Here is a 19,196-nt window from a genome sequence, read left to right as displayed (position 1 = left end):
GTGTTTCCTCCTTGAACAAACACCACATTAACATCAATGAACAGCTTATCATGCCATTTTCGTGGGAGCAATGGCCCCGAACAGAAGTAAAAAAAATATTATAAACCACAAACACGTATGATTACCTTTTTAAACAGTCACTAATGCTGTTTAACACTAAACTGAAAGGGAGAATACTCGGGGTATGTTTAGTTACTAAGCAACTAACTAGCACTTGCCAAACCAGCCATTCCTTATCAACGGTTTTGGTTTGGAGTGCTTGATCGAATTTGGAGTGCTAGAGAGTACTCTACAAGCAACTTGGCAATTGAACACACAAAATTGAACACACAAACTCTACAAACTGCAATGTTCTTAAGGCCAGGCCCTAGATCTACTGTAATCTATATACCCGAGAGAGGAATGGCCCTTCCTGCCACTCAGGCAGGGAACGAGTATACTAGTTGGAGAAACTCCCCAAATCCAGATGTGCAAAGCTGATACAGACATACCCAAGAAGACTCAAAGCTGTAATCACTGCCAAAGGCACTTCAACGAAGTATTGACGAAGCATTGGCTGAATAATTGCGTAAATTATATATTTCTGCATTTCATTTTCAATAAATTTGTAAAAAAAAATCCTAAAAACATGTTTTCACTCCGTCATTATGGGGTATGATGTTGTGTAGATTGGTGACAAAAAAATTGAAATTTAATCCATTTTAAATTCAGGCTATAACAACAAAATGTGAAAAAGTGAAGGGGTGTGAATACTTTCTGAAGGCACTGTACATGTATCTCGCTACTCTCACCTGGAACAGACATCTCGCCAACCGTGTACAATGGACATGCATCTCATTTGTACCAGCATTGTGGCTCCACCACTGTCCTTCCGCACAATGGAAATCCCTCCCGTTACATCTGAAGACCAATATTTCCTCTTTACAAGCAGCTTACAGGTTCTGCATGGAATTCCAGAGCCAGGAAGACTCGAGATACTGGTGTACCCATCATATTGTGACTTTACGTAGGCTACGCTCTCAGTGCTCAAATTACATGACGAAAAATGGACACGTCTCCGGTACATTTGCATTGCTCGTGATACAAAAATTTGGCAATATCGATTACTTCCGTACGCATGCCATGCTCTCACAAACAATTGATAATATGTCGGCGAGTTTACGCCGTTTCCGCTCGACAAAACAAAATATACTTATTGATCATTTCACTTCCATTTTGATTAACCTCCGACAAGGAACAAATGACCGAAGAGATTTGGGGCTGAAACACGCAGACGTACAGAAAAATCCACAAGAATGGGGTGATGTCAATCAGAACCCGACATGTGGCACGGCAGCACCATGGTCCCTTTTCAGAGCCTCCAAGATCTTATACTTACCATGGACATTTAAATGTGAGGACAAAGTTTGTACCAAATTATATCATTTCAGAAATCATTACATTATTTATCACTTATTAATCTCTTGTACAAGTATGCTGTACAAGACAATTTCGGTACTCTAGAATGGCAGGATGGCCCAGAAGTATACACACCAGCCTGGGTTCGAATCTCGGCTATAAACTGTCATCCTGGTGTTTTACAGGCAGGGTGTTTCATCAATGTGTGTGTGTCGTCCTTCAGGTGGACGTTAAACTGGTCTGTCGACATTAGTTGGTGGATGTTGAAGATCCCAGGGTGTCCTTCAGGAAGAGGAGCAAGCTACAACTAGTACCCTGAACAAATTACTAATGCCTGCCCAAACTACTGCTGGGAAGGCAATGTCAAACCACCTAGTATAAGCCTTGCCAAGAAACTGCTTTGGCAGCACCGATGCTCTGCAACAGAGTATGGCAAATCAGAATCAGAATGCGGTACCCTGGTAGATGATGAAGCAATCTTTAGGAAGGTCCTCGCGTGAGATGGCACCTGCATCCGCCCCCAGCAAATACAGAACCTTGGGGGATCCCTTCCGAATGGCATCCACACCTGGCTTGTAGCCCAAATCAAGTGAGGCCACCTGGCTTGCCACCCTGGGTAGACATGCGCGTGCACGCACATGCACACACACACACCTCCGTAAGTATTGCAACAGTGAAGCCCAATTTGTTATTATTGCTATATTAAAAAAAAAAACACCTTTAGAGGCCATTATTCCCCGCAAAGCGGGGGTTGGCCTTTTTGGTTGTTATTGGCCTTTTTTTTTGTTGGCCTTTGTTGGCCTTTTTGGTTTTGGTAATGTTGGTTGGCAACATTACCTTTTTGGTAATGTTGGTTGGCAACCTTGTTGGTTGGCCTTTTTGGTTTTGGCACCGTGGTTGTTATTATTGCTATATACTCAATAAATCCAAATCCATCACCTAGCTTCTCAAACATAATCGCCAAATGTGGTAAGCCCGAACCACAAGCAGAGTACTTACCTGTGCAGCACATTGAGGACCCTCCAGTTTGAATCGGCACCGGAGGACACATGCGCACGATGCGCGATGGCCGACACGGCAGCGTGAATTGCCGCACTATCCATTCGCTGCAGCGCCGAGCTCCCCAGCACAACAACCGGGTGGCGTGCACTGCACAGCACCTGACAGAGCAGAACATACAGAGAGCCCTTTTACCTCCTAGACTGCCCTTACAGACTCATCCCTCCAGTACAACACTCTCTACTTATTTGCTAACAAATCCTCTATCTACTTATCCCCTTCTGTTATACTGCCAGTATAATCCTTTATGTATGTCCCTTCGAAGAGAGATAGTGTCTCATCTATTCCTTGTCCATTTGTCTCACATCCATCTACCTTATCCCCCTCTACATTACCATTTAACCTCTCATCGTTTGCCATTAACCTCTTCAATCAAACTCTGTATCAAGAAAGAAATTTCAGTTTTCTATGCAAAATAAATGAAAGCTCAGAGTTTTGCATTTGGCCATCGCACATGCCCCATCAAACGTGCCTTACAAGTTAAATACTCAAAGACAGGTGTATTACTTAGCACAAGTATCCGGTGTTTGATTCGGCAACAGCCACCTGCCAGCTAAACATTGTATGCCGGGTGCAATATGCACCGTTGATCACTGCGTGCAAATCATATAAATCGGGGATCATTATTCTTGTTACCTCCACCACCTGAGGTGGCCGGTGGTTATGTTTTCACCCCTGTTTACTTTGCAAATTTTATTTATTTTTTTTGCAAGTACTAGGGCATGCCCGTACTATATATACTGTATATCTAAAATTATATCCCCCCCCCTCTATTTACATGAAATGGTTTGGTCCAAAGCGAACGGCTTGCGAGTACGGTGACAACCCCCCCCTCTATTTACATGAAATGGTTTGGTCCAAAGCGAACGGCTTGCGAGTACGGTGACAATCCCCGCCCCCCCCTCTATTTACATGGAATGGTTTGGTCCAAAGCGAACGGCTTGCGAGTACGGTGACAATCCCCCCCCTCTATTTACATGCAATGGTTTGGTCCAAAGCGAACGGCTTGCGGAGTTTGGTAAAGAAATCGCCATAGCTCGGTAACTACTTGTCCGATTAATTTAAAACCTTGAAAAGGCACATCCTCGGGTCCCCAGCAATATACCTGGCAAGTTTCAAGTATATCGGACCGGTAGTTGTCGAGAAACAGCGGTCGCATACACACACACACACACACACACACACACACACACACACACACACACACACACACACACACACACACACACACACACACACACACACACACACACACACACACACACACACACACACACACACACACACACACACACACACACACACACTACTGGAATTATAGATAGATGTTGATCACTCCGTTTTGCGTGTTTGTTTGTGTGTGTGTGTTTGTGTGTGTGTTTTTGTCTGTCCGCTCACTGAAACTTGCCTACAGGGCACAATTTGAAACCGATCTTCACGAAACTTCACCAAATGGTAGAGTTTGTGGTCCGACAAAAATCCTATATATTTTTGAAGTCAAAAGGTCAACATAGGCCAAAGGTCAACAACAACTTTACATTTCTAAAATCCTCAATTTTCATCTGATTGACTTGAAATTTGCATAGGATTTACATATCGGCTAACTGAATTCAACCACCAATATTTAAAAAATCAGTATAGGCCAAAAGGTCAACATACGTCAAAGGTCAACCACTTTTTCCGAATTTCTAAAATCCTCAAATTTCATCCGATTGACTTGAAATTTGAAAAGGATTTACATATCAGAAAAATGAATTCAACCACCAACTATTTTTGAGATCAGCGTAGGCCAAAAGGTCAACATAGGCCAAAGGTCAACCACTCTTTTTGAACTTCTAAAAGCCTCAGTTTTCATCTGATTGACTTGAAATTTGAATTGGATTTTCATATCAGCTAACTGAATTCAACCACCAATTTATTTGTGAGGTCAAAAGGATTCTCTATTGAGTGCCATTCTGCTTTGTTCTGTTTTGCCAAGTGTCGCTCTTTGAGTGATTTTTCATTTGTCTGTCTCTCTATCTGAGCATAATATCTCATTTATTGACAATGGTTGAATGTGTGACAAGGACAGATTAATTAGATTTTGGTGAAGATCCAGATGCCAAAATTCTTTACAAGAGATTCTTCACCATTGAGAGATGGAACCAACAACGATATATAGCACAATATCACAAAAAATTATCGACGTATTCAGATGAAACCGGGTGGAAGAGTTGGTAGGTACCAAGTACAAGCCAATTAAATTTGGTCAACGTTCAAATGCAGAAAAGGCCATCAGTAGGACACAAAATGTGTCACGTCACCAACCTCTTTCTCTCCCTTTCTCTTTCTGTACCAACCCTTCCCTGTCATACCCAAATGCTCCTGGAACTCTGCCTTTTGCACCTGAGAAGGTGGAGAAGGTTATTTCAACCCTTGACTCTGACTCTGCAACTGGACCCGACGGCATCAGCTCTTGTATCCTAAAAACCGCCTCTACAGATCTTGCACATCCCTTCTCTGACCTTTTCACACTATCATTTGCCCGAGGTCATCTTACGTCTGCTTGGAAGTCAGCCAACTACACTGCATCACATAAAAAGTGCAAAAACGGATCCCCTTAACTGCAGACCTATCAGATTGCTTCCAATCATCAGCAAGGTCATGTAATCCATTATCGCCGTTAATGTGAAATCATGTAGCGGCTACCGCTGGGTTTACACAATCGCCTTGCACCTATCAAGGACGCGGAGCGATCACCATGCCGGGCTCGTCCAGGACGCCCGGGCAGGCCCGCTCTCAACTTGCCAGGCCTCGTCTGGGACGCCCGGGCATGCCCGCTCTTGACTTGCCAGGCCGTGTCCAGGACGCCCGGCCACGCCCCCTCTCGACTTTCCCGGGCAAACGCTCCGGGATAATGTGTATATATATTGCTGCCTGATAAGCGGGCTTTTCAGAGTACCCGAGTTGTTTTGTTTCAATAAAGAAACTCGGACGAATTCCAGCTTTTTGTCGCGTCCATTCTTCCAATTACGTGGGAGCACAGCTCCTACATTGGTGACCTACCGACATGGACACGGCAGTTGTCCTCAAACTGCCTACCTTCTGGGAGGCTCACGCGGCGGTTTGGTTCGCCCAGGCGGACTCCCTGTTCGCCCTGCGAGGCATCACGGCCGACAACACCCGCTTCCACCATGTGGTAGCAGCGCTCGGCTCAGCCACCGCGGCCCGCGCCCTGAGCCTCCTCGAGAGCCCGCCAGCCGCTGACAAATACGGCGCGATTAAAAAGCTCCTCCTCGACGCTTTCGCCCTTTCATCGGTGGAACGCGCACGGCGCCTGCTCGACCTGCCCGAGCTCGGCGACACGCGCCCGTCCGAGCGAATGGACTACATGCTTTCGCTGCTCGGCGAGCACGCTCCGGCATTCCTGTTCCGGGAGCTGTTCCTCCGTCAGCTGCCTAGCCCGGTACGCCTCGCCCTGGCGAGCACGACGATCACGGATCCCCGCGCCCTCGCCAGGGAAGCCGACAAGATCTCCGCGGCAGGCCAACGCATTGCAGCAGCGACCTGGGGCCCACCGCCGTCCGACGCAACGCCCATGGCGCCCGAGCACCCGGCACGGTCGACGACCGAACTGCCGACGCAATTGGTGGCCGCTACGCCGAGCCGACCACCTCCAGCACGACGACCGGGGCCTCCACCTGACCAAGCGTGGTGTTACTATCATGCCAGGTTCGGACAGAAGGCCCGGACATGCCGACCCCCGTGCACCTTCGGCAGGCCGGGAAACGGCCGGGCCGGCGTTCATTGCCAGCCATGAGCGCCGGCCACACGGGCAACTTACTTTTCATCACGGACAAAGCGTCTGGACGGTGCTTCCTGTGCGACACCGGCGCCCAACTGAGCGTCATACCCGCCTCCGATCAGGACAGGCAGTCCGCGGTTTGCGGCCCCTCCTTGGTTGCGGCCAACGGATCGGCCATCCGCACCTTCGGCCCGCGCAACGTCACCCTCTGCTTCGGCGGCCAACGCTTTAATTGGACTTTTGTAACCGCAAGTGTGCCCATGGCTCTGCTAGGCGCCGACTTCCTCTGCGCACACGGACTGCTGGTGGATGTCCAACGGCATCGCCTCATCAACGCCGAGACCTTCAGCTCCCTGGTATGCACATTGAGCAGCTCCGCTTCGACCGAGCTGGCATGCGCCCTCCTGGCGGCGAACGAGTTTGCTCGCCTGCTCACGGAGTTCCCGGCCCTCACGCGGCCGACGTTTTCGGCCGTTGCAGTACGACATGGGATCGAGCACCACATACCAACCACGGGCCCGCCGGCCTACGCCAGAGCCCGCCGCCTCGACCCAGCCAAGCTCGCCGTGGCCAAAGCCGAGTTCGACGCTTTGGAACACCTCGGCATCGTGCGGCGCTCCGATAGCGTGTGGGCTTCGCCACTACACATCGTCCCAAAACCAGGGGGCGGCTGGCGCCCATGTGGCGACTACCGCCGCCTTAACGACGCTAACACCCCTGACAGGTATCCGATCCCGCACATCCAAGACTTCTCCGCCCGTCTGGCAGGACGGGTCATTTTTTCAAAAATCGATCTCATACGGGGATATCACCAGGTACCTGTCAGGGCGGCCGACATCCCTAAAACGGCCGTCATCACGCCGTTCGGCTTGTTCGAATTCCTGCGGATGCCGTTTGGCCTCAAGAACGCGGCTCAGGCGTTCCAGCGCTTGATGGTCGGCGTGCTGTGTGACCTGCCGTTCCTCTTCGTTTACCTGGACGACATCCTCGTCGCCAGCACGTCCCGGGCCGAGCACCTCCTCCACCTCCGAACACTGTTCGGGCGCCTCAGCGAGCACGGCCTCATCATCAACCCGGCCAAATGCCACTTCGGCACGACGGCCGTTGATTTTTTGGGCCACCACATCACCAAGAACGGGGCCGTGCGGCTGCCAACCAAGGTCGAGGCCATCACCACGTTTCCGCGTCCCCGCTCCATAAAGGCCCTGCAGGAATTCCTGGGAATGGTGAATTTCTATCACCGCTTCGTGATTTTCTATCTTAAATTGACCCTGCCGGTGCAAGTCGATTCTGGGGGGACGTGTGTAGCGGCTACCGCTGGGTTTACACAATCGCCTTGCACCTACCAAGGACGTGGAGCGATCACCATGCCGGGCTCGTCCAGGACCCCTGGGCAGGCCCGCTCTCAACTTGCCAGGCCTTGTCCGGGACGACCGGGCACGCCCGGCCATGCCCGCTCTTGACTTGCCAGGCCGTGTCCAGGACGCCCGGCCACGCCCCCTCTCGCCTTTCCCGGGCAAACGCCCCGGGATAATGTGTATATATATTGCTGCCTGATAAACGGGCTTTTCAGAGTACCCGAGTTGTTTTGTTTCAATAAAGAAACTCGGACGAATTCCAGCTTTTTGTCGCGTCCATTCTTCCGATTACGTGGGAGCACAGCTCCTACAATCATTCCTTTTCTCAAATAAACGAATCTCGGGTTAATCAAATGGAATCGCTTCGCTTCTACCTGTAGAGGATGGAGTGTCCCAAGGCAATGTTCTGGACCCAGTCCTATTCCTGATCTTCATGAATGAGCTCTCTGACTCTGAAAAATCCACTTTATCTATTTGCTGATTACTCCTATGCCATGACATCCGTCATCCTTCTGGACAGGCTGACACAGCAGCCTCTTCCACATCTTCACACATTGAAAAAAAAATAAAAAATAATCACACGTGGAATACGTCTTGATATATATATATATATATATATATATATATATATATATAGTTGCGGATATGAGGATTGTGTTTTTTTTTATTGTGTTGTATTGTATAGTAAATTGTTGTGCAATATTGCTTTATTCTGGACCCTCCTGCCTCCAGTGTTGTATAAAGGTCAAAGGGCGTTCCCGTAGTTAATTCCATAAAGCATACACGTTAGCCAATCATAGATTTCCCCCTGGTTGATAGTTATATCTTTATTATGTGTATTAGGGTAAGGCCTTGTCTTCCATTAAGATGACACTCCATTGCACCAAGTGAAATAGAGTAGATTCCTTTCACTTTCCCCTTTCATCATTGCCAAGCCTCGATTGCCAATTACATCCCCTCCAAAACCACCATTGAACATGTGCTCGGGTCGGGGAAGAAGGGCGTGCCCGCCCGTCGTCATCAAGGGCGGAGCCAGAGGGTCGCGCGACCAACCAGGGCCGAGGTGAGCACACCGATGGGCGTGTCCTGAAGGCCGGCGGCTTGATCGCCGGAGGCGCTATAAAAGCGCGCGCGCAAGGTACTGAGTGAGATCATCCAGGGAAGCACAAAGCCTGCTATTCGTCGCCTTGCTCGCCAAAGTTGGACCAAGCAAGAGAGTTGGGCAAGAAGCAAGCACGTTGTTCAGTTGTGTGGTTGGACCAGACGAGTCCTGGCAAAGCACGCGACGTCCACAGAGCAGCCACAGCAACAACGACAGCCGCGTGGGGCCTTGACGGCAGTTCCGGAGCAGGGCCGCGAAGGAACGGCGGCTGTTAAACGCGCCGATCGTGCTGCAGTACCATTGGACCTTCCTCTCCCTCCAGCCATCCACCTCCTGCCTTTCCATCCTTTTGTGAACGTGAGTTTGTTCTGTGTGTCTTGTCCATGGGTATTTAATTAAGCTTGTATAAGGTAATAATTGCACTGTGTCTCTAATTCTTCTGTATATTATTTTCTTATCTTTCCTTCTTCCTTGGTTACTTTGAGCGTGTATATAGTAGGAATAAATTTAGTAGTATTTCCAACCTTTTTTTCCGTCTTCTTCTTCTTCTTCACATCCGTGTCGCTTTTGTCTTTTCCATATTGAATATCTGTGGCGCGATCCGGCCAACGTTCGGGAATCGGGTTAGTCGGGGCAACTGTTAGGGCCGCGGGGCCTCCGCTCGGCAAAACCAACATCTTATCCGCGGTCAGTAACAATATATATATATACACATACATACATACATACATACATACATATATATATATATATATATATATATATATATATATATTTGTACATATATATATATATATATATATATATATATATATATATATATATATATATATATATATATATATATACACACACAGTCACGTGAAAAAGTAACTACACCCCATGTAAAGTTTTGACTTTTTCAACAGATTTCAACATACAGCTATTTAATCTTCATTTCAACAATATTGATGGATAAAGGTGATATAATATAACAAATATCATGAAACATTTACATTTTGTCGTCCATTGTATAATTTAAATAAACATAAATGCAAATTTCGCATGTGGAAAAAGTAAGTACACCCTTGGCTCTAATAGGTGGTATTGCCCCCTTTGGCAGAAACAACCTCACGTAGGCGTTTCTTATAACTGTCTACCAGTCTCTGGCATCGACTGGGAGAAATTTTTGCCCACTCCTCCATGCAGAATTATTTCAGCTGTGCGATGTTTGAGGGGTTTCCTGCATGCACAGCTCGTTTCAAATCCCCCCACAACATCTCGATGGGATTTAGATCCGGGCTTGACTTGGCCATTCCAGAACCCTCCATTTCATTCTTTTCAGCCATTCCTTGGAGGATTTACTGGTATGTTTAGGGTCATTGTCATGTTGCAAGGTCCACCTTCGGTTGAGCTTCAACTTTCCGACAGATGGCCTCACATTATCCTCAAGCACCCTCTGGTACAATGAAGAATTCATAGTGGATTCTATGATGGTGAGCTGCCCAGGCCCTGATGCAGCAAAGCTACCCCAAACCATAATATTTCCACCACCATGCTTTACAGTTGGTATCAGTTTCTTGTGGTCAAATGCTGTCTTTGGTTTTTGCCAAACATGTCTTCTGGTACTGTAGCCAAATAGCTCTACCTTTGACTCATCTGTCCAGAGCACATTGTTCTAGAAGTGCTGGTCTTTGCCGAGGTGTTCATTGGCAAACTTTAGTCTTGCCCTGATGTTCTTTCTAGACAGCAAAGGTTTCCTCCTGGCACACCTCCCATGTAGATCAAATTTGTGCAGCCTCTTTCTAATGGTAGACTCATGCACTTTGACATCAACAGTGGCAAGAGCTACCTGTAGGTCCCGTGATGACATTCTGGGGTTCTTCGAGACTTCTTTCAGCATCGTGCGGTCTGCTCTCGGGCTGAACTTGCTGGGGCGGTCTGGCTTAAACAAGTTGGCAGTTGTTTGGAATCTTCTCCACTTGTAGATGATCTTCCAGACAGTCGAATGATTGATTTCAAATTATTTGGAGATCTTTTTTAATCCCTTCCCAGACTCGTACGCATCTATAACCTTCTTTCTATGGCCTCAGAGAGCTCTTTTGATCTAGGCATGGTGACGCTGCACACTACAACAACAAAGAGCAAACCAAACTAAATGTCTGAGGTTTAAATAACACAGGTTCCTCCAAGATCCTCTCTCACGATGTTCTATTCATTTGCACCTGAGCTGGTGCACCTGATTCTAATTTTAGGTATTTGAAGTAGTGATAAATGTAGGGGTGTACTTACTTTTTCCACATGCGAAATTTGCATTTATATTTATTTAAATTGTACAATGGACTACAAAATGTAAATGTTTCATGATATTTGTTATATTATATCACCTTTATCTATCAATATTGTTGAAATGAAGATCAAATGTTGATCATCAAATTTTGATCAAATTATGTCCATGTATGTTGAGATATGTTGAGAAAGTCAAAACTTTACATGGGGTGTACTTACTTTTTCACGTTGGCAGAGTTTTATTTGGATTTCATTTTAACAATAATTACACTCAAGGACAAGTGCTCAGAGGCAGGCCCTGTATGGCCAAGCTATCATTAGCTGTCTTAATTGGTGTTACATTTTCCGACCCACTTGATTTACAGGTGTGAATCAAAGCCTAAATGCAGAGATTCAAGTGCAACTCCCTTTAGGCCATCTGGATAGCCTCAGGTGGGCGACTGCAATATAGCCAACCGAGCCAGACGACGACTTGATGATGAGATGTGCCGTGCATTCTGGGACCCAACATCGCTAGCACTCCTTTTCCGATCGTTTCCTTGGAAACACAAATCTGCATCACTCGGCGATACTGGGAAAACAAGCGGTAAAGCCGTACCTCACTGAAGGCGTGCTTTCCCAGTGCAAGGTCCTTCAGCACCTGTGGAGAGTCCCCCAGGTGATCGTAAGTGTATGTGAGGTCCACTTTTGTACCCACCAGGGCAACACGCAAGTCATTGTGGAGCCAACTGAAACCAGAGAATAGCTTGTTTTACCAATTTGCCAAAATGAAACTTTATACAATCAAAGCATCATTTACCTTACAAACGTGCAGGTAACCCAAGAGGTTATACTCTCCTGACCTCTATAGCACATTACATAAATCACCAATTACTCTGGTTACACCATTCCTATTATGATTACGTGCACTGGATGTTCTCATTAGTGAAAATAACAGCGTTATTGTTATGAACACAATCACACAGCACAGTGCAATTTCAGAAATGCATTTCAAACGACCATTTCACCTGGAATTAAAAGTATTCATCAAAGCTCATTATCACAGAGGCCTTCTGAGACCACCAGCCATCATATCACCATCTTGCCTCTAGTTGCTTCATCCCAAAAGCATCAAAGGCGTTTTTTTTTTAATGCGGCCTTCCGGTCAGCTCTGCCGCTAGTTTAATTTCCACGACCCCCAACGCCCTCCCCTATGTCATCCGTATAAGACGGCTGCCGATCTCCTCCCTCCTCTCCCTCTCCCCCTTCCCTCCCTCCTCCGGCCATCCATCAACATCTCCCTCCAAAAGCATTATGCAAGCAAAGCATATCTCCTGCCAGTTTTTTTCCCCCGATGACGCATTCAACATGAGCTGCATTCAGCAGAAATGGCGAAGGATGAAAAACAGACAAGGAATCACCTTTTACAGACAAAGCGTAGCCTGGTGTTGGCTTAGCGGTTAGGGTGCCGGCTTGGGATCCTCGGATCCTGGGTTCGAATCGCGGTCGATCACTGAATTAACGCCAGGGGGGTTGACTCAGCCTGTCATCCTTCCAAGGTCGGCAAATTGAGTACCAGCTCACTGGTAATTCCCTTTGTGTCGCAAAAGGCGACTAACAGGGTTGGTGGCAGGAAGGGCATCCGGCCATAAAACATTGCCTCAAAAAGAAAAAAAAGAAAGAAAAAAAAGGGACCACGGTGCCCAAAAAAGGCCAACCACTGCTCTGCAGGGGAAAACGGCATCTAAAGGTGGTTGTGTTGTTGGTTGTTGACGACGCATTCAACATGAGCTGTATTCAGCAGAAATGGCAAAGGAAGGATGAAAAACAGACAAGGAATCACCTCTTACAGACAAAGCGTAGCCTGGTGTTGGCTTAGCGGTTAGGGTGCCGGCTTGGGATCCTCGGATCCTGGGTTCGAATCGCGGTCGATCACTGAATTAACGCCAGGGGGGTTGACTCAGCCTGTCATCCTTCCAAGGTCGGCAAATTGAGTACCAGCTCACTGGTAATTCCCTGTGTGTCGCAAAAGGCGACTAACAGGGTTGGTGGCAGGAAGGGCATCCGGCCATAAAACATTGCCTCAAAAAGAAAAAAAAGAAAGAAAAAAAAGGGACCACGGTGCCCAAAAAAGACCAACCACTGCTCTGCAGGGGAAAACGGCATCTAAAGGTGGTTGTGTTGTTGGGTGTTGACGACGCATTCAACATGAGCTGTATTCAGCAGAAATGGCAACGGAAGGATGAAAAACAGACAAGGAATCACCTCTTACGGACGCGAGTGTTAAAGAGAGGGGCTTCGAAGCGAGGGTTGGTGCCGATCAGCAGCAGCACGTCTGCCTCCTCGACGCCCGCGATGCTCGTGTTCAGCAGGTAGTTGGAACGCAGGTCGGCTCTTGAGCACACAATCGATATTTTGGCCATGATGCAGATGGTACACGACAAAGCGAACAAATTCTGCTCACCATACAATTTCAAACTTGGATTTAAAATGAAACGAGGGGTGGGAGGGCAGCAGTCTGGCTAAATGATTTTTCTGTCAAACCAACATCATCGCTCAACGTTATATTGGAAACAAAATGGCGTGCATAACCATTCCAAGTTAAAATCAGTGATTTTATGACAAATATTAATAAGAATCTGCACCAATGGCGATTGTCAAAGGTTTAATGTTAATCACTTCGCTTTATTTTGTCCCAGCTAAGTGAAAAGAATATACTTTACCAAATCTCTTGGCATTGAGACATACACGGGGCCTGCCGTCGAAGAGCTACCCAGCAATTTTGTTTGTTGTATACTTTTCTGCTGTACGTCACTAAAGCGATGCTTTCCCAGGGCATCGCATAATAGAAGTCCACGAAAGCAGCGACAAGAAAGGCATACAATATGGCTGAGACTTTCTTCAGAAAATCCTCAACATGGCTTGTTATTTGTGAGGCCTCCAACGTAAACGAGGAACCTCAATGAAACTTTAAGATATGCGACTGCGAAAGTTAAAGGACGACAAGCAAGCAGGCTCATACGAAGCCAGCACTGAAAACCTCACCCAGCGCCAGATGAAGGGAAGACTTCCTCTGTGCAAAGCGCCTCACTGTCCAGACGATTGAGAAAATCCTTCAGAGCTACCAAAGCCTCGGCGTCAGCCATGCCTCCAGCTACTGCCGCCACTTCATCTCCTTTAGCGATTCGGATCTGGTGCCCAAGAACAGCAGCCGACCGTATTAATTACAGCCATTCCAGCACTCAAAAACGAAATACAAAGGGAACAGAAATCGCAGAAAGATTCGTACACAATTCTAGAAGCCCGGGAGAAAAATTAAAAAATAACTCACCGCGCTTGCAGCCCGACTCAGCGCGTCTTCCCATGAAGTGGTTTTCAGTAAGCCATTGCCATCACGAAACATGGGCTGTGTGAGACGTTGTCTTTTCAGGCCATCGTAGGAAAACCTGCCATGTGCTCACACAAACAAGAGCGGCTGGAGTGATTGAGAATGCAGACACGCCATGAGGTCTGCAACAGTCCCAAAGGGAATACCAGCCCGTTCGCCTCCGCCTCCCCTACCAAGTCCCCAAGGTCAAATTGCTCATCACTTAAGCCGATCCCACGGGGACATTATTTCACATGAAGGCATCAAGAACTCCACCACGTAATCTCACTGGAAGAGATTTCAAAGTCAATTTCACCGGTGATGCATTGATCAGACAGCCTTCCATTATTCAAGTCAATTACGCTACCTACATCCCCAATTCACCAACCCTTATTACCTCCCGTTGACTACATGACTGCCATTTATTACTGGGAACAAAGATGTGTTTAATCAGCGAATTTTTCACGGATGAACGGCAGTGAGAAACACCATTTATCAAACTTCATGCTACTGCTCCGGCCACATGGCTGGAGTTGCCAGCAAGATTTACAGGTTGTGCTTCAAAGCAACATCATTTGGCTGAGAATAACAGCAAAACTAAGGACATTTATTGCATAAACCAGGTGGCCATACTGGGCATGTAATATTGTGCGAAACATTCCCAAAGAATACAAGACTCTCCTCTCACCTAGTTTTGTCCGAGATCCATTCCTCATTAATGTCCTCATTTAGCCGCGGTAGAACCCTCATCACTTCCCCAGCACGTGTGCTCACGACAATGTTGCTCCCTATGGCGTCTAGAACATCTACGCTCTCGGTTTTCCTGCACAAACAGCACACACGCACGCTCAGTGGCGCTGTACAATAACCGTGTCGGAATGAGGGCAAATGCACGCGCCAGAACTGTCGGCAACACAAACAAACTGGAAAGAGAAGTGACACGGTGGCCCTCTGACCTCGTTTCCCATGGGCGAGCAGTAAAGGCGTACGGCTTGGATGTAAGCGCTCCAACAGGGCACAGGTCAATGACATTTCCCGAAAGCTCGGAGTGGAACATCTTCTCAATGTATGTACCCACTTGCATGTCCCCTCCTCTACCTGTCGTGCCCAGGTCGTCAACGCCGGCCACCTCACTGCCAAACCTGCAGCCGGGTGGTACCGATTAAATTTTCTGACAGAATAATGGCCACAGATTTTAAGGTTTTGAACAAAAAAGGATGGCATCGGCAACACAAAAAACAGAGAACGTGGTGTGCATTTGTGGAATCCATAATCGCCAAAATATAAAAACCGCAAAGTCGAAAATGCAAAAGCACAAACACCTCAAGGGGTTTTATTGTCCCCCGTCGCACCGCGGAGCGAAAGGGGGACTATGGTTTTCCCCTCCGTCCGTCCGTGTGTGCGTGCATCCGTGCGTGCGTGCGTAAGCGAAGGACCGAATTCTAATTTGGTGTGTGCGTGTGACCCACGTCAAAATCCAAGATGGCCGCCGCCATGTATGTCTGAACCTTGTGAGCGAAATGTCTTGAAAAATAAACGAACTACTAACTTCTAATCTGGTGTGTGGGTGTATCTACGCATAAGGGAGAACGCTATTGAAAATTGGGTCGCCACGTCAAAATCCAAGATGGCCACCGCCATGTATGTCTGAACCTTGCGTGCGGAATATCTGGAAAAATAAGCGAAGTACCAACTTCTAATCTGGTGTGTGGGTGTATCTAGGCATAAGGAAGAACGCTATTGAAAATTGGGTCGCCACGTCAAAATCCAAGATGGCCGCCACCATATACATGTCTGAACCTTGTGAGCGAAATATCTTGGAAAAAATAAACGAACTACTAACTTCTAATCTGGTGTGTGGGTGTATCTACACATAAGGAAGAACGCTATTGAAAATTGGGTCGCCACGTCAAATTCCAAGATGGCCGCCGCCTTGTATGTCTGAACCTTGTGAGCGGAATATCTTGAAAAATAAGCGAAGCACCAACTTCTAATCTGGTGTGTGGGTGTATCTAGGCATAAGGAAGAACGCTATTGAAAATTGGGTCGCCACGTCAAAATCCAAGATGGCCGCCACCATATACATGTCTGAACCTTGTGAGCGAAATATCTTGGAAAAAATAAACGAACTACTAACTTCTAATCTGGTGTGTGGGTGTATCTACACATAAGGAAGAACGCTATTGAAAATTGGGTCGCCACGTCAAATTCCAAGATGGCCGCCGCCTTGTATGTCTGAACCTTGTGAGCGGAATATCTTGAAAAATAAGCGAAGCACCAACTTCTAATCTGGTGTGTGGGTGTATCCAGGCATAAGGAAGAACGCTATTGAAAATTGGGTCGCCACGTCAAAATCCAAGATGGCCACCTTGCGTCTTCCACTTTGTCAACTCGCATCACTTCAACAACGGGGGACCTAGGCGTAACGCTTGTTTTATTGAATCTTACCTGCAAGGTTTTATTTGGGCGGAGGTCCAGGATAATGTTGCACACCAAGAGTGAAATATTTCAGCAAGAGTGGCTTCCATCAGGGACTAACTAACATGGACCTTCTGTAATCGAATCTTAAATTCACATCCCAAACGTACAGGACAATCTTACTATAATTCACCAAATGTCCGTCTGTCTGTCTGTTTGAAGGTACCGCAAAAACCGCTGAACCGATCGCAACGATATTTTGGGTGGGTAATCATTGGACCGCCTGGAGTAAAATAGGCAATATTGTTTTTCCAATTTTTCCAAGTTTTCCAATTTTCCAGTTTTTGCAAACACGATGGAACAATATTTACCGATATGAACAGTGATGTGGCTTTTGTTAAAATTCTACATACCAGGAGAGTAGATGGGCTCCTGACGAACTCTTCCTATATAAACGTGCGGCTCTGAAGTAACATGGCAGCGTGTGCAAAACGACTGAGAAACAGGTGTAGCTCCCGCTTCCGTGTTACAGATTCGGCGAGCACTCTTCACACATAAACGTGCAACTGAGAAAGACGTGTAGTGGCCGCTTCCGTTTTGCAGAATTCAATCTTTTTTCAAAATGGGCGCCATGTACTGTTTCGATTTTGATGATTTGCGTGTGATATGATTCAACGGATGTTTATATGAATCGTTTAAAATAAAAAAAAGCCTTCAATTTCTGATATTTTGCTTTTTCATTTGGGCTTCCCAATTGAAGCCCCGCCCGTAGGGCGGTTACCGGTGCTAGTATCCATAATGCCATTACCATGGATCATCACCCAAAAGGTGGGATGTTTGTCCATTGGTCAGATCTTCATGTAACATCAATCCTGAATAGAATCAATAATACATGGGGACTGCAAACACAAAACTTTTCAGGAAAAGATAGAAACTATAGGGTTCACAGAGTACCGTACCCCAAGCAGTCTTGAGAAAAAGGACATGGTCTTTTCAACTGTTGCTTCACATTTTTCATTCAACAAACAGCACTAGGTGCCTACATTTTTGGCTGAATGTTGAATCTCACAGTTACTCTGCCATCTGGGCATGACACAAATATTTATCCAATAACTGCAAAGCGGAAGGTTTTTGAAAGTACCAATAAGTCTATTTGTAAACGTTTTTTCTGGAAGATTATTTTTTTTTTTTTTTAATACAGAATCGAGGCTCGTGTAAGAGCTAACACATTGAACAAGAAAACATGCACAGACACATAAAACATGCAATGAAGGGAGCGGGAGACAAGAGGGGGAGAGAGGGAAGCAAGCACACACACACACACACACACACACACACACACACACACACACACACACACACACACACACACACACACACACACACACACACACACACACACACACACAACAGAAGAGAACAGGGACGTCAGTAGATCTGTGGAAGGGGTAGGGCTGAGGGAGGAGGGAGAGGTACACGGTATAAAGCAAATGAACACTTCGAGGAATTTCAGGAAAGAAGTTGGGGATTTAAAGAGGCAGATTTGGGGTGTTTAAACGGGTAGAAAAGATCAAGGTTTTTGATGGGGAAGATAAGAGATGGTGGTGAACAGCTATTTGAAAGACCTGTAGGGAGGACAGGGATTGCAGAGAGTGTGGGAGTTTGTTCCAGAGTCGGGAGAAAAGAGGAATGAAAGAGTGAAGGTGAGCAGAGAGACTTGATTTTGGCAGTTTCACCAGAAGAGGGTTGCTGGCAGATCTTGTGCGTCCTGCAGGAATATTTGGGGGACAGAGCACAGACAGAACAGGGGGAGCAAGGCCGGAGAGGAGTCGGTGGAAGACAGAAAGACCACCAACCTGCCTGCGGTGAGAGAGAGAAAGGCCCTCAGAATCAGCTTCATCGCGGGAGATTCCAATGATTCTGAATGCTTTGGTTTCAACCGTGTGAAGCCGAGCCAGGTGTGAGGCAGGAACACCAGCCCAGAGGGGAGAGCAGTATTGCATCATGCTGCGGATGAAAGCTTGCTTTGTATGTGGTGAGGAGCTCAGAGGTGCCAAGGAAGGACTTTGCATAACGGAGGATGCCCAATCGGCGACTGGCTTTGGAGGCCAGCTTGGAAATGTAGTTTTGCCCAAGAAAGATCATGGCAGAGAGTGAGACCCAAAAGCTTGAGTGACAGAACTTCTTCAAGAGGATTGTTCAGAAAGTAGATGGGAGGGTTGTCCAGATGGTCTTTTCAGAGAGACAAAGTGAGAGTGTGAGATTTGTCAGGATTGAAAGACATGTTCCACTTGTTTGACCAGTTTGTGATATTATCCAGGTCTGCAGAGAGTGAAGAAGCTGCTGCCTGCCAATCTGAAGGTTGGGATATGAAACGGCAGAGAGTAGAGTCATTACTAAAGAGATAGAGAGGATTTTCCAGAGAGTCATTACAAATGACATTACATTAAATTACATTACAAA

The 19,196-nt window shown here is 46.8% G+C and overlaps 1 protein-coding gene across 2 annotated transcripts in view; it reads right to left on the bottom strand.

Moving 5' to 3' along the window:
- The window catches only part of NDUFS1 (NADH:ubiquinone oxidoreductase core subunit S1), a 50,192-nt gene that overhangs the window by 6,168 nt on the left and 24,828 nt on the right, over positions 1 to 19,196 (bottom strand). For both annotated transcript variants that reach the window (XM_068122722.2, XM_068122721.2), the window contains exons 8-15: positions 15,272 to 15,457; positions 15,004 to 15,138; positions 14,280 to 14,394; positions 13,994 to 14,139; positions 13,214 to 13,342; positions 11,568 to 11,697; positions 2,398 to 2,558; positions 1,856 to 2,010 (exon numbers count right to left, since the gene is read on the bottom strand). In XM_068122722.2, coding sequence (XP_067978823.1) covers positions 1,856 to 2,010; positions 2,398 to 2,558; positions 11,568 to 11,697; positions 13,214 to 13,342; positions 13,994 to 14,139; positions 14,280 to 14,394; positions 15,004 to 15,138; positions 15,272 to 15,457 — 1,157 coding nt within the window. The remainder of the gene's footprint in view (positions 1 to 1,855; positions 2,011 to 2,397; positions 2,559 to 11,567; positions 11,698 to 13,213; positions 13,343 to 13,993; positions 14,140 to 14,279; positions 14,395 to 15,003; positions 15,139 to 15,271; positions 15,458 to 19,196) is intronic.

This window comes from Myxine glutinosa, chromosome 7, assembly GCF_964187855.1.
Source record: "Myxine glutinosa chromosome 7, kmMyxGlut1.1, whole genome shotgun sequence".
NCBI classification, from domain to species: domain Eukaryota; kingdom Metazoa; phylum Chordata; class Myxini; order Myxiniformes; family Myxinidae; genus Myxine; species Myxine glutinosa.
The sequence above is the reverse complement of the archived record's forward strand: the minus strand, read 5'-3'. Positions and strand labels throughout refer to the sequence as shown.